Source organism: Opisthocomus hoazin, chromosome 14 (assembly GCF_030867145.1).
Source record: "Opisthocomus hoazin isolate bOpiHoa1 chromosome 14, bOpiHoa1.hap1, whole genome shotgun sequence".
NCBI lineage: Eukaryota > Metazoa > Chordata > Aves > Opisthocomiformes > Opisthocomidae > Opisthocomus > Opisthocomus hoazin.
Window position 1 is genome coordinate 3,067,524 of NC_134427.1, and position 13,128 is coordinate 3,080,651.

Genomic DNA, 13,128 nt, shown 5'->3' on the forward strand with positions numbered 1-13,128 from the left:
ACTTAATTTAAGTGTGTCAAGAGCCCTGGCACAATGAAATAATTTCAGCACTAATTTATTGGTGTTATTTATTGAATTAATATCCTAGATGTATGTTTATTGAATTGTAAATTTGAGTGTTAATGAGAGCTCATTTTAGATGGAGGTAAATCTGTAAATGCAGAGCCAGGTCACACCATCTGTGTGTTGTGAAATACAAGTAGGAAAAAGACAGACAAAAACTGAAGGGGAGATGTCATGAGAATTACAGCTCTTTCCCCAAAAGGCGTCATTCTGTTTTGAAACAAATTGCCACATGTTACTTTTTCTCAGGATTCTGCCTTTCAAAAAGACTTGGTAACACACGTCTTCCAGTAGAAGATCGTGCATCTTCATAGAATCTTGTTGTATTTTTCCATTAGTTAATAAAAATAACTATGTAAGGTAATGGCAGAACACTTGTTCTTTCATCATCAATTATTGTTAGTAACAGCTAGGTTATTAATAAGAAGAATGAATCAGGTGTTAATGATGAGCTTCCCATTCAGTAACAGAAAGTAGTCTTATGATCTTCCAGCACATTTTTGTCTAGTAAAAAGTACTGCTTTCTATGTTAATCAAACAAATTTCCTTTATTAATTCCCTAATGAGGCAAAGTGTTATAGACTTAAAATAAGAAAGGATGATAGTCTGTTTCCTTCACAAAACGTTGAGTTTACACAAGCCTTTTTTTTTTTTTTTTTTAATGCAAATGTGAAGAGAGATCATACTCTTGAGGTTCAAGTAAGTATCCAGATGGCTTTGCTTGTGGATTTGACAAGCCTTGAGGGGAAACATCTGTCCTGGTTCATGTCAGGGTTACTGCAGTCAAAGCAGAATTACTTGTTTTCAGGTGGTATGCGATATGGTATGTCCTAAATATTTAGAAAATACTATTCTGTACAATTGATTTCCAGATAAAATGCCTTACAAGGTAGTTCTTACATTCCTGTTTCGTTAATACTCTGTCTCTCTCCGTCCTAGGTAAGATTAAAGCTGGCATATGGTACAACAAGTAGAATATGCACAAGTCTCACAAACAAATTAAGGTGTAACCTACATTCCTTCTGGGAGGTGCACGCTGTAGTTTTGTATTTCTTAGAGCTTTTTTCATTTGTCAGAGTCCTGATAGACTGTTAGGGTTTGATAAGGCAGTGAAGGAACTGAGGAGCCACACTTCTGCTTTAGCCTCAGAATTTTCAGGAAAAGCAGAGAAAAGGATGTAGATATTCTATACACTATGCCCTTCTAGTTCCACTGTCTGTGTGTTCTAAATTTGTACCATCACAAATATGTATATCGTCTTTTGAAGAAATTGGCATGGAAGTGAGTAACCGTTGTGGTGGTTTTGACTACTGGAATCCTTTGATAAGCACCATCATGTTCAACAGTCCAGATGTTTTTTCAGTTCCTTTTCATAGATGAATATATCATGCACTTAATGCCTGCGCAGTCATCCACAAATGCACTGGTTTGTGTTTTCTTGAGCTTTCTTCTTTTTTTGTGTGTGTCTGTAACATTAAGAATTTTTTGTGTTGGTCTGTTTTTCATACAGATCATCAGTAAGTCATCATTGACCAGGTACCCTTTATTTTAAATAAGGAGAAAAGGTGCTTGTCCAGCATGAACAGAGTTTGAATTTATAAAAATGCTGAAATACCTATTGCTGGTAGTATGCATTCCAAATCCCATTCATACAAATAAAGATCTCCTAAAGAAGAAGGAAAAAAGTCAATAGAGGGAGATGGTAAAGAAGATATTGGAGAACTAGACAACAAACTAGTTTACTGTAGGTTAATGAAAATGAGTTACGTTTTTCTGAACGTATTAGTTATGCAGTCCCAGCTACCAAATTATCAGGCTTAGGTATACAAAATTACTACAGCATTGTGGATATTTGAATCAATATACTTTATACTTTTATAGTAAAGAAATCTAGTGTCATAGAGATTAATATTTTTTGAACTATTATTTTTAAAGTTACTATATTTTGCAGTTTCCACTGATGATCTGGCTTGTACTTTCTGTGAGAAAACTAGCAAATCCTTTAATACAGACAGAAGTACACATTTTTTTCCCTGGAGCCCTTCTTTCCACACTGAGGATGTACAAACCAACAAAAAGTATAGATCAGAGCAATCCTAAGTGTAAAGCACCAAAACCTTAAACTTGTACCTACCTCTTACCATTTTCAGTGAGCTGTTTTGCATTCTTCTAGGTTTGTTCAATATTTAGCATCTAAATTAAAAAAGTTTTCTTTTTTTGCTAAAATTAGGAAGTCGATCATTTTAAGCCAGTAGGTATCCAAGTTTCTGTGATTCTAGTCTTTTTACAAACTGTGTATATCACTGTAGTAGCAATTCTCATTGCTGGCATCTGACTCTATTTTGGTTTTCCTCTGAGCGATGAAGTAAGACAACAGCAGGCATGTGGCTTTCCACATTCTAGGTTTTGTAGGCCCAGCTAATAAAGAGATAAAAAATAGCACACCATATTTCAATGTCTAAATATTTTTAGCAGAGAACAGTGCACCATGACTAGAGCTTTACTATGCTGTGCAAAGACGACATAAGAACATCCTTCTGAATTTGTTGATTTGAAGGTAATGGGTATCCTAATTGTTCCAATTTCATTATTCAAGAAAACAAAAAAAAGTATCACATTAGGGTTTTTTTTTTTTTATTAGTCTAGTTTTAATGTTAACTTTAATTACTGAGTGAAATATCTTAACACGTGTTGTGGAATCTGCTTAACTGACTGCATATGCTAAAAATCTTAAAGGACCAAAATGGCCTTTTGCTGAATACATCTTACCATGGCTAGAAGCTACTAATTGCTATTAAAGATTGATTCTTTAAGAATAAATGTCAAGATCTGTCTCCAGGACTGGTTTTCAACTAAGATATTTAATCCACTGTAATGACTTCTATTTTTTCAAAGATATTTTTAGTAATACAATTTATAATAACATGCCCAAATTCCTAAGAGCATTTTATCATAGCCTAGTAGTAATGACTGTAGACAGTTCTCTAATAGATCTTGGTATTTAATGGTTTTGTCATTAAGGTTCTCATTGGAATAATTTATCATTAACTTAATTATTTATCATTCTTTTCTAAAAGGAGCTCATGGAACTCTAAAGATTTCAACATTCTGCAAATTATATCAATCTATAAAAATCAAAAATAGTTCATTTTTAACTCTATAAGTGAGCAAAATAAATGTATGTGTAGCCTGTGTTGTTTTATAAATAGAGCACAAACTAGAAGAGTTCATTTTGACTGCAAGTTGACATATTTGCATTTGTTTGGCTGTGGCCTGTTTATTAGTACTACCATTTTCTGGTTTCCTGTGGCCAGTGCATTTTTAGAAAGTTTTCAACAGAACAGCAACATTAAAAATAGAACTTTAAAAAGCCATTAAAATCCTTTTTGGAATTGCAACACATATTGCAGTTCTTTCCGAGCTGAATGTTCACCCTTGGGATCCTGGCTGAGGCCCAGTGTGGAGACGGGCTAGAACCTTACCGTTTATATCTTAATTTCTCTTCAGCCCTTATGAGAGGATTTTCATTGAAATCTCTTTAATGCTGTCTTTACTATTTTCCCTTAACCTTCGTGTGTAATCAGATACTGTCTTCCTCTAAGAGGAAGTAATTATAAAGTATACCTGATATAATATGGTGATACATGTAGACTGATGAGATTCTGAATACATAAATATTTTTCTTTTTTTTTTTTCCTTGGTTTTTATTAGTAGTGGCAATATGCACTTTGGTCAGAAGAGTGATTGATTATGATGGTGGATGATTAAATGATCATTGAAGTATTGTGAACTCTGACAGATTGTCAAAAAGCATAGCAGATAGAGTGGCACTTCATGCTTGCGTGTGCTTGTTCAGTTACTGCTCTTGTATTCCTTAAGCTTTTCATTCTTTAAATGTTCGCTTGAAGGCTGCTGGAATCTGGCCTCAGTAAGGTTGTGTCTGGAGAACTGCTGTGCGAACGCAGCATTCTAATTCCTGTTCAGTACCGATCTGCTTGACACTGGGGCTGAAGACTTGTGGTAGTTCTAACACTTATGACAAGTCTTTACTACGGTCATTTATTGCTACTGTAAAAATCTGCCGTGTTTGGAACAGAAAATGGAGGAAAGAGTTTAATACAGGCACTCTTAGAGATGCTGGAGGCTCAGTTTTTCTGTGAAAGAAACTGACTTTTGAAAAACTACTCTGTGCAGGCTTGGATCTGTACTGCTTTGTTTAGCAGAACTGTGGGTAGAAAGTAACCATCAGTGTTTAAATTAAAACCTGGCTCACTTAAGTAATGTTTTAAAAAGAACACAACATTTAAAAAGTTAAGTGGAGAGTCTATCCTGCGCGTGTTCATTTTCCTGGAGTGGCAAATCTAGAAATCATATGTTAAGAGGAGAAAATGCAAATAAGTAAGGCTAGGAAAATGCTCCAACGTTCTCCCCGTCAATACTTCTGCGTGCCTTGCTGTTTCCCAGAGCTGAATGTGAACCCGTAACCTGATTGTCAGCTGCAGGTGGCTGCTCTCCCCAGTAATTCCTTTCTAGGTGGGTTTGTTCTTGTAGTTTGAGTTACTTCAGCAAGACCCTTGGTGCACTTCCTAAAATTAGGAAGATGAGACTAACTGGAGGCAATAGCTTAGCCCTTGGGACTCAGGGCAAGAGTTAGGTGTGAGTAACTGAGAGTCTGCTTTAGTCGTACCATTTTTCTGACGCCCGTGGAAGAGAGACAAATTTCGAAATTTGTGGTGTGAGTTTGGTTATCTAGATCAGGTCGCAAGTATATTGACAAAAAAAATACAACCTTTAGAAGTGAATGTTAGCACAGCCTATAAGCATCGCAATGTATTTCTGTCTGCCAGTACTAATTGGGGTGTAACATAGCATACACTTTTGGAAACTGTCATATTAAAGAAGCTTCTTCAATAGAAGTGTTACTTGGGAAATTAGACAAACCAACTTTAACGATAATTCACTGTGAAGTGCTAAGTGGTAGGAATTTCTTGTTTTATTCATAATGAACAAGCTAATACATCAGTTGCATATAGGACGGGCAAAAGGACTGCTTGTATCATAAACATCTTTGTATACTGTCATTTATATTATTATTCGGTTTTAAAACCTCTTCAACCATTCAGGATAATAGGATAGTGTAAACATTCATCTTTTTAAAAAATCCCATAAAAATACATTTTCTGTTTTCATGTGTAAACAGTTCATGGTAAAATCATATTTAAACAATAAAGAAGATTAAGAAATGTCTCTAAGTATCTTTTTGAGAGACATGTATAAAATCCTTTCAGTACTAATGATGTTCTTTTTTATGGCTACGTTTACGATTTATAGTAGCTTGAATTACTCAGCTCTACCCAGAGGCTGTATAGCTAAATAAAGTAAATGATCATTTATCTTCAGTAGCATCTTAAATCGGTTACATATATGTTACATGTGTTGCTATAGAATGGTCTGACTTCCGCCTCAACAGTGAATGTTTCAACTAAGGATCCAGATTAAAATTATTTCATGATTGCTAGCCCTCATCATTTGATTTAAAATGTACAGTGATCTCACAAATTATTAGAAGGGAGACAGTGTTCAGCATGCCTTATGATGTTAGAAATGTAGCTCAAAAAAAATATTCCAGCTTCAGCAGCATCATTTCAGTCCAAAAGAAGCAATCAGACACAGATTATAAAAACTGCTTATGTTTGCAAAGAGAAGGCTGTAATAGACCTTTTCAGTTAATAGAAGACTTCCTTCACATTTAAAGTTAAACAGAAAGCTTTCAAAATTCAATTATGGAATTTTTCCTTAGGTTGGCTGGCAGTTAAAGAACCTAGTAAATGCATTGCGGGAAGACCCAAATGGAGTGATTTTAACCTTGAAAAAACGTCCTCAGAATACCCTGGTTTCTGCTCCTGCCCTTCTGAAGAATGTGAGGTGGAAGCCTCTTGCACTGCAGGTAAGAAGGCTGTTGCAACGCTGGTGTCATGGGAAATCCTTTACTCTGTTCAAGAGAAAACACGAGAATTTTTCCTTCCAGTGAAAGGAACAGGAGCATCTAATAAGTCCCAGATTCCTTTGAAATAGGATGCTCAGATAATTTTGTGTGGCAGTACTGCATGTGTCAACAAGATTGTTTTCCTCCATGTTTTTTTGTGAAGTTGGGAGCCACAGGATTCATGGGAGGAAAGAACGTTTACAAATAGCGTTACTGGAGAACAAGGCAGCCTAAGGTTCAGTAGCTTGCTGTGACTGGCAGAGGCAGCACTGCCTCCCTGTTGCCGTTATTTCACACTCCGTCCAAACTACTTGTTTGTAATCATGTGTCAGACCTTTTGAATTTCTGGAAAAGTCTGCTTCTGTTCCATATCTCTCATCAAGTTTGAGTTTTTGACAGCAATACTGTTAGAACCTCTGCTATTTTCTGCATTATTCCTTGAAAACCTGTTGATTTGGAAAAAATCAATTGTGAACATCACAGTTGGTTCTTCCTACAGCATCAACATGTGCAGTAGAAACTGACTCACAGTAAAAGGACTGAACTCAGAATGTCACCATTAAAGGAAATTCTTTTGAGTAAGTTAGTATTTATGCATGTTTAATACTATATAACAAGCTGTAAGAAGTTTATGCACTTTCATAATGTGGAAGCTTCACAGAGTTGTTTTGTTTGGATCACATGATACGTGAATGTGTTGCTGAACAATTTTTAAATTAATGAAACAAAGCAAACCCTTCAAGCCTATCCAGGCAATTTTCCTTCCTGCCTGGCCCTTCTTGAATCTTTCATTCCTCCAAGTGCCTAAATCCTCCACAGCTGCTTCACTGAAGTAGTCTCTGTAATCCTTGCAGCTCGGGAGTGCTGACACTTGGGTTTAGTGCCATCTTTCTTCTCCTTGTGACTGCCTCTGGGGGAGAGGAAAGGGGCATCTTTAGAGTTTTCTGTCACAAGCTGCAGGAATAACATGCTTTGCTCTAGCAAGACAATATTGTATCTACTTGTGAACTTCAGCTAAAGCCTCCAGGGGCAGCAACATAGAAATTGCATTTGCAACAGGGCTTCCACAGAGACCCTCTCTTTATATGAGTACATTAAAGAATCATAATTCACAAGCAGCACTAGTTTTGGAAGTTTTGTCAGTGTGAAAACAGTAGGCACTGTATACATGGTCCAGTATTTTCCACAAAACATGCCAAGCTTTGTCATGGTAGCCAGAGAAGTGAAAGTGCACCAAGCTACTTGTGTGGAATCATGAACAGTTTCTACTTCTGTGTCAGCTCCTGAGGATCAAAGGGTGCTCGAAGTGTCATTCTCACTAGGATATGTTTCCTCTGTATTGGAAAACAGTGCAAGGAGGGATGTAAATAAAAATAGAAATAATTTTGGAAAATAAAAAGAGTACTGCCAGTGTTACTTCTTAACAGTAGATTTTGTAATGAAGTGTCGAAAATAAACTCTAGGTCTTCTTTAGCATCTTTAGGTTGCCTTTAGTCTTCTCGCCACAAAGCTCAAGTACTAGGACCTGGATACGTTTCAGGACACAGTTTTTTGTTTTGCCTGTTTCCTACAGTTCTCACCTGGATCTAGTATTATTTATTATTGTCATTAATGACTTGGATCTAGCATGATTAAATGTCAAGATGATACTAAAGCTTGCGTTTCCTGGACAGCTGACATACCAGCTTGATGCTGCTGGAAAGCAGTGATCTCACTTCCCTCTCCCTGTTCTTGGCTGCAGAATGTCCTCGCCTTTGTTTGACTTTGGCATTTTTTAGACTCTCTAGATCAGTTTAATTTGTTAAATCAGTAGGAAGGCTTCTGGTTTTATTTATTTGTTTTTCTGGAGTTTTCTACCACTAATGAATTAAATTGGCTCTCGCAGAACAGAGGCTGTCAGAGGCTATTGACAGACTTTCAGAAATAAGCAGAATACATTCAGCATAGACAGGAAGTTTTAGACTTAGAGAAAAGTAATGAGCTGCATGAATGTAGGCTGTGGAATGACCAGCTGAGTAACAATCTGCAGAAAAAGATCTCACTTAAAGTAAATCAAAACTGAAAACAATTCCGCAAATGTCAGACTGTCACACGAAAGGATAACGTGTATGGATGTGTTACATTTCATGTTCTGCTACCTATATGGATCCATATATATTGCTCTGCGTGTGTTCTTTGTTGTGGTGTGTTACATATATGGATATGTATATGGATATATGTCACACACTGTGAAAAAGGACATATGCAGAGCAATTCTTCCGTTCTGATTTAGTGTTGGTAAAAAACAAAACAAAAGCAGTACATAATTAGGGAAGAAACAAAGGAAGTAGAACTTAAACACTTGAAATTCAGAGGTCAGAAATAGTATTTGTTAACTCAGGTTGGTGCACATCAGGAATTTTTAAAATAAAAGTTGTCATGCATTCTATTACTGCTTAAGGCTCTTATAGGTGTGATTAATAATTTTTCCACCATAATTATGTTTAAAATTATGCCACATAGTTAATTTATGAATTATTAATGATACAGAATCTGTTAATCTTTATAAAATTTATTTCTTGGTCTCATTGTAGTATTCCTTTGCTGTATATAGTTTCCCTTGATGCTTAATTAACAACAGCAGAATGTTAACATATGCTGAAGTTCTGTGCTAGAATTATCTTTCAGTGAGACAACATGTCAGTCATACCATTTTCTCCTTTTGTCTCTAGCTGGCATTATGTGATATTAGAAGATTATTTTGATTTTTAAACTCTGTGATTATCTTCCCATTCAATATAAAATGGTTCTTTCATCAGAAATAGCAAATAGTGCTCTGATTTTTAAACAGTGAGCACACCAGCAACTTCATTCAAATAAAATATGATATTTATTGTATTTTTTTCTTTTTATTTGCAGAAATTTTCTCATTTGAATAAATTTTTTATTATTTAGCTTGAGATATAAAATCTGTTAGGTGATATGAGTAGTCAAGCTTACATCAACAGTGACAATTTTATAATAATTCTTACATATTGGAAAATACATGTTACACTCTGCAACTTCATAATTATCTTCAGAATAATTCTAGCTAAGTAGCTCATTTCAGATTTTGCGAACCATATGAATTTGGAGAGACTTGCTTTGTACAAAAGAGAAATTCCATAGCATTATAAGAACAGATGCTTGTAGAGAAAAAAAAGGAAAATAGCAAGTTGGTGTATACCACTCAAGTTAGTTCGCAGTTCATAATTCGGGTACTGTACCCTGATAGAATGGCTCACAGGAACTCTGAAATAATGTGCTGCCCATTTACTTTACTACCTCCATGAGAAATATCCTGGTCTAGGAAAGATTTGTAACACCTCAGAGAAAGAAAATGTAGCAAGTAAGAAAGTTCTGTTCTGTTGTCTCGGATGTCTTGTATCAGAGGAGATGGTGGTCCTTTCCTTTTCATCGTAATGATGCTCATGCTTATATTGACTTCTGTCTTACAGCTATGTCATTATATTTTCTTGCTCTGAGGACAAAAATTATTGTTTACAGATCAAAAAAGTTAGATATTTCAAGTTTCAAAAAATCGCAAATCCGCGAGACTTGAAAACACTCTGAAGGCACCCGCTCTTTACAGCGCAACTGTACCAATTTACCAGTGTGAGAGAAACACTCAATAATATTGAGAGTTCTGTTTCTTATTGTGAGTAGTATTTGTATTGCTGAACATTGAATTTTTCTGAATAACAGCTTGTCCAATGAGGAATTAGTCATCTACATCACTGGCAGGAATTAATCTACTCTGACAAACCTTACACACTGTAGGAATTTCTAGGGTGATCCGCAGTTACAGAGCCCCCTTTTCCCTCGCCGCAGGCAATCCATGTAGAAGAGTGGCGCCTGCGTGTTTTCTGTGAGTTCGCCCATCAGGGCAGTTCTGGGGATTGAGTTTATTCCTTCAAGGGAGAAAGCAGAGACTCAGTCCCCCATCCTTAATCTTCATACCCCCTCAAAAGGTAAGGGATGTCCATGTTCGAGCCTCTTGTTGCTGTATCGCCGGGCTTTACCAGCTTCCTGCCTCTTGTCCTGCTGGTTTTTTGCAGGATGCACTGGGTCATGTTTGTTATGCTGAACAGCACTTTTTAAATCACTACAATGTTTAATTATCCCCAATATTTGCAAAACATACTCAGAAAAACAGCAATGTATTTTGTTTCTGAAACGGTTTGAATTTTTGTGTTTGGCAATTATTTCTGGTGAGTGTTGAATTTACCATTTGCCTTTCATTTTTTTTCTGGTATTTCAGCATTGCTTAATCATTTTACTGATAATTAATTACTCTCATCAAAAACTTCAAATAACATACAGCAGATACCTAAAGTGTTGCTTTTCCAAAGTCCTCTATAAACAAATGTGTTTTCCTTTGGATTTCTTTCACCCGTGCATGTATTTGCATGCACTTCGGTGAGCTTTCATTTGTACGCATGCAGAGTCATGCATAATCACTTTAAGTAATTTTATTGGAATTAACATGTAAGGCTTAAAGAATTGACTATGTTTAATTGGTAGTCCCAGTTAGGATCGTATTTACTATTTATTAAACTTAACTTTATGGATTTGGTATAATAGTAAAATATTGTTTTAAATACTTTTATTAAACTAATGTTTTAATAATAGTAAAAGATTCCTGTGGTATTTTGCAGATACCTAAAACCACTGAAATTCCATGTCTGAGATCTCAGACATATCTGGAGCTCAGAGTGAAGGTACACGTATTTGCTACCTTCACTCTGAGCTCCAGATCATAAAGAATTATATTTGCTGGAATTATCTGAGTGATGATAGCGGAGCATAACACTCATGCTCTCTTCTCTTCATCAAAGACTCCTAGGCCAGATGAGTGAAAAAGGTTTCTTGCAGTCAGCTAGCGGAATCACCCAACATGGCTTATTTGGACTGGGTGCATCCTTCGAGAAAGGGATAGGAACAGGCATTGTTACAAAGACACAGGGGCTGGCGAATTTCTGGAAAGCACTGAGGACAGGTATTTTTCATAGAGAAGGTAAAGAACGTAAGTAAAGCTGAGGGGGAGACAGCAGGAGTATGCCAATGGAAAAGGCAAAAAGAGGAGCTGGTATTGGGGGGGGGGGGGGCAGCACTCTTTGACCATTATTTTTCAAATGTGTTTATTGTGAAATTGTGAGAGATGGATTAATTACGGTAAGGTTAGAAAAACAAGTATAATGCTTGTCTTCAGAAAGGGGAAATGCAAGAGCTAGGGAATTACGAGTCAGTCAATAGGCACAAACAGTTTGCGAGCACTTGGAAGATAACAGATGAGTAAAAACAACATGAATTTATTATGAAGAAATCATTAAACAGATTTAAGGCTCTTATGTGAGCAGTTAACTGGCCTCATAGATAGCAGAGAAGCTGTATATCTTACTCGGATATTAATACCTTTTCTCATGACATCCTCACAAGTGTGGCATAGAGAATTAAGGACTAGTTGAAACTGAGATTGAATGGGTGGAAAATTACCGGATAACCTTGCCTAACAAACAGCTGTTAATGGTTCACTGTCGAACAAGGGATGTGTCATTTAGCATTCAACAGGTACGTGATACATGTGGTTTTGTTCCATGTTTTCCTGACAACTGGAAGGATCTGCTTACGAAATTTGAATACAGTGCTAAACCAGGAGGGCCTGCAAATGCAATGGAGTCTCGGCTGGTCATTAAAAGTTAGTTTGGAAAACTAGAAAAAAGCTCTAAAAATGTAATGAAATGAAAGAGGGACACGTGTGAAGTATGTTGCTTGGAAATCATCAACTGCCATTTTAAAGAATGTAGCAATTGACTAAATAATGTGTAAATTACAATAAACAAAAAGCTGAATGTCATGTTGGAAGGAACTCCAGCTACCTGGCTGAGAGACATAAGCAGGAACATAAAACACAAGATAGGTGAAATCCTTGTTGTGCTTTATTCAGTACTGGTACAATCTCAGCTGGGTACTGAGTACACCCGTTGTACACTGGGTACACCTGTCTAATCAGTTGGAGAAAGTACAGAGCACACTACAATTAGTTAGTGTTTTAGAAAATGAGCCCTAAAACAGAAGAACTAGGAGGTTTTTTCTTGTTTTCTAGCCAAAATCAGGGGAAACAGATAGTATTCAGAATGTAAAAAGTAAAAAGTTACAGAAAAGTGAAAAGGCAAGTTCTCAGTTTCTGGGATGGGTAGGAGAAGAATTGAATTAAATTGAAGCAAAAAAGATTATATTGCTATAAGGTTAGATTTTTAAAATTCTCTCAGGAATAGCATGGCTATCACCCTCTTTAAGGGCAAATTGAGCAGTCTTATTATCTCTCCCCATCCTTTTTTGCTATTGTCAACTTCATTGACTAACCTGTAACCTTGACAACTGCTGAATATACAATCATTGAAAAGAAGTTAGTCACAAAAGACTCAATACAGGTAATTTCTGATTCTGAAATGGAGTTTCTGCTTGTCTTGCTGTGACAGTTATGATTTGTGTTTTGACCCATGGGAAACTGTATCCAGCTGCAGGTAAGCTGGGGGACTACTAGAATATCTTCTGTTTAGTTTCTTTACTGATACTGCCGCACCAAAACTGCAGAAATAACGGTAGTATTCCAAATGTTGTGGTTGATACTGTGTATAATGTGGTAGGCCCGAATTTCCAAAGATATGAGAAAGTAAGTAGTGAATGATTCTTTTCTTTGGCAGTCATTTCTTACCTGTTTATGTTGATAATACAAAAGAAGCCTGAAATATTTGATCAGAGTGTAAGAGGCTTAACAGTAAGCATAGAAAAGTACTATAATGTGAACCCCTATGCAGACTGATATTCTCATGAAAAAACAACCTTTTTTGGGATTTGGGATTGCTTTTACTTTTTGAATTGCATGAAAATAATTTCAGTCTTTATCTCTAGAAGATAGAAAGCTTTGCATTTAGAATAATGTTACAATTGGTCTTCACAGCTTTCATCCAGTTCTTAGGTCACTGTGTTTTCCTTCCACCCACAGAAAACTAGTTGCATCAATTTAAGCACAATTTTGTATTTCAATGGTAATTTTT

General features: G+C 36.2%; 1 protein-coding gene across 1 annotated transcript in view; it reads left to right on the forward strand.

Moving 5' to 3' along the window:
- LOC142363111 (connector enhancer of kinase suppressor of ras 2-like) overlaps positions 1-13,128 on the forward strand; it is a 212,282-nt gene that overhangs the window by 130,389 nt on the left and 68,765 nt on the right. The window contains exon 9 of the mRNA XM_075435506.1: positions 5,864-6,010. Coding sequence (XP_075291621.1) covers positions 5,864-6,010 — 147 coding nt within the window. The remainder of the gene's footprint in view (positions 1-5,863; positions 6,011-13,128) is intronic.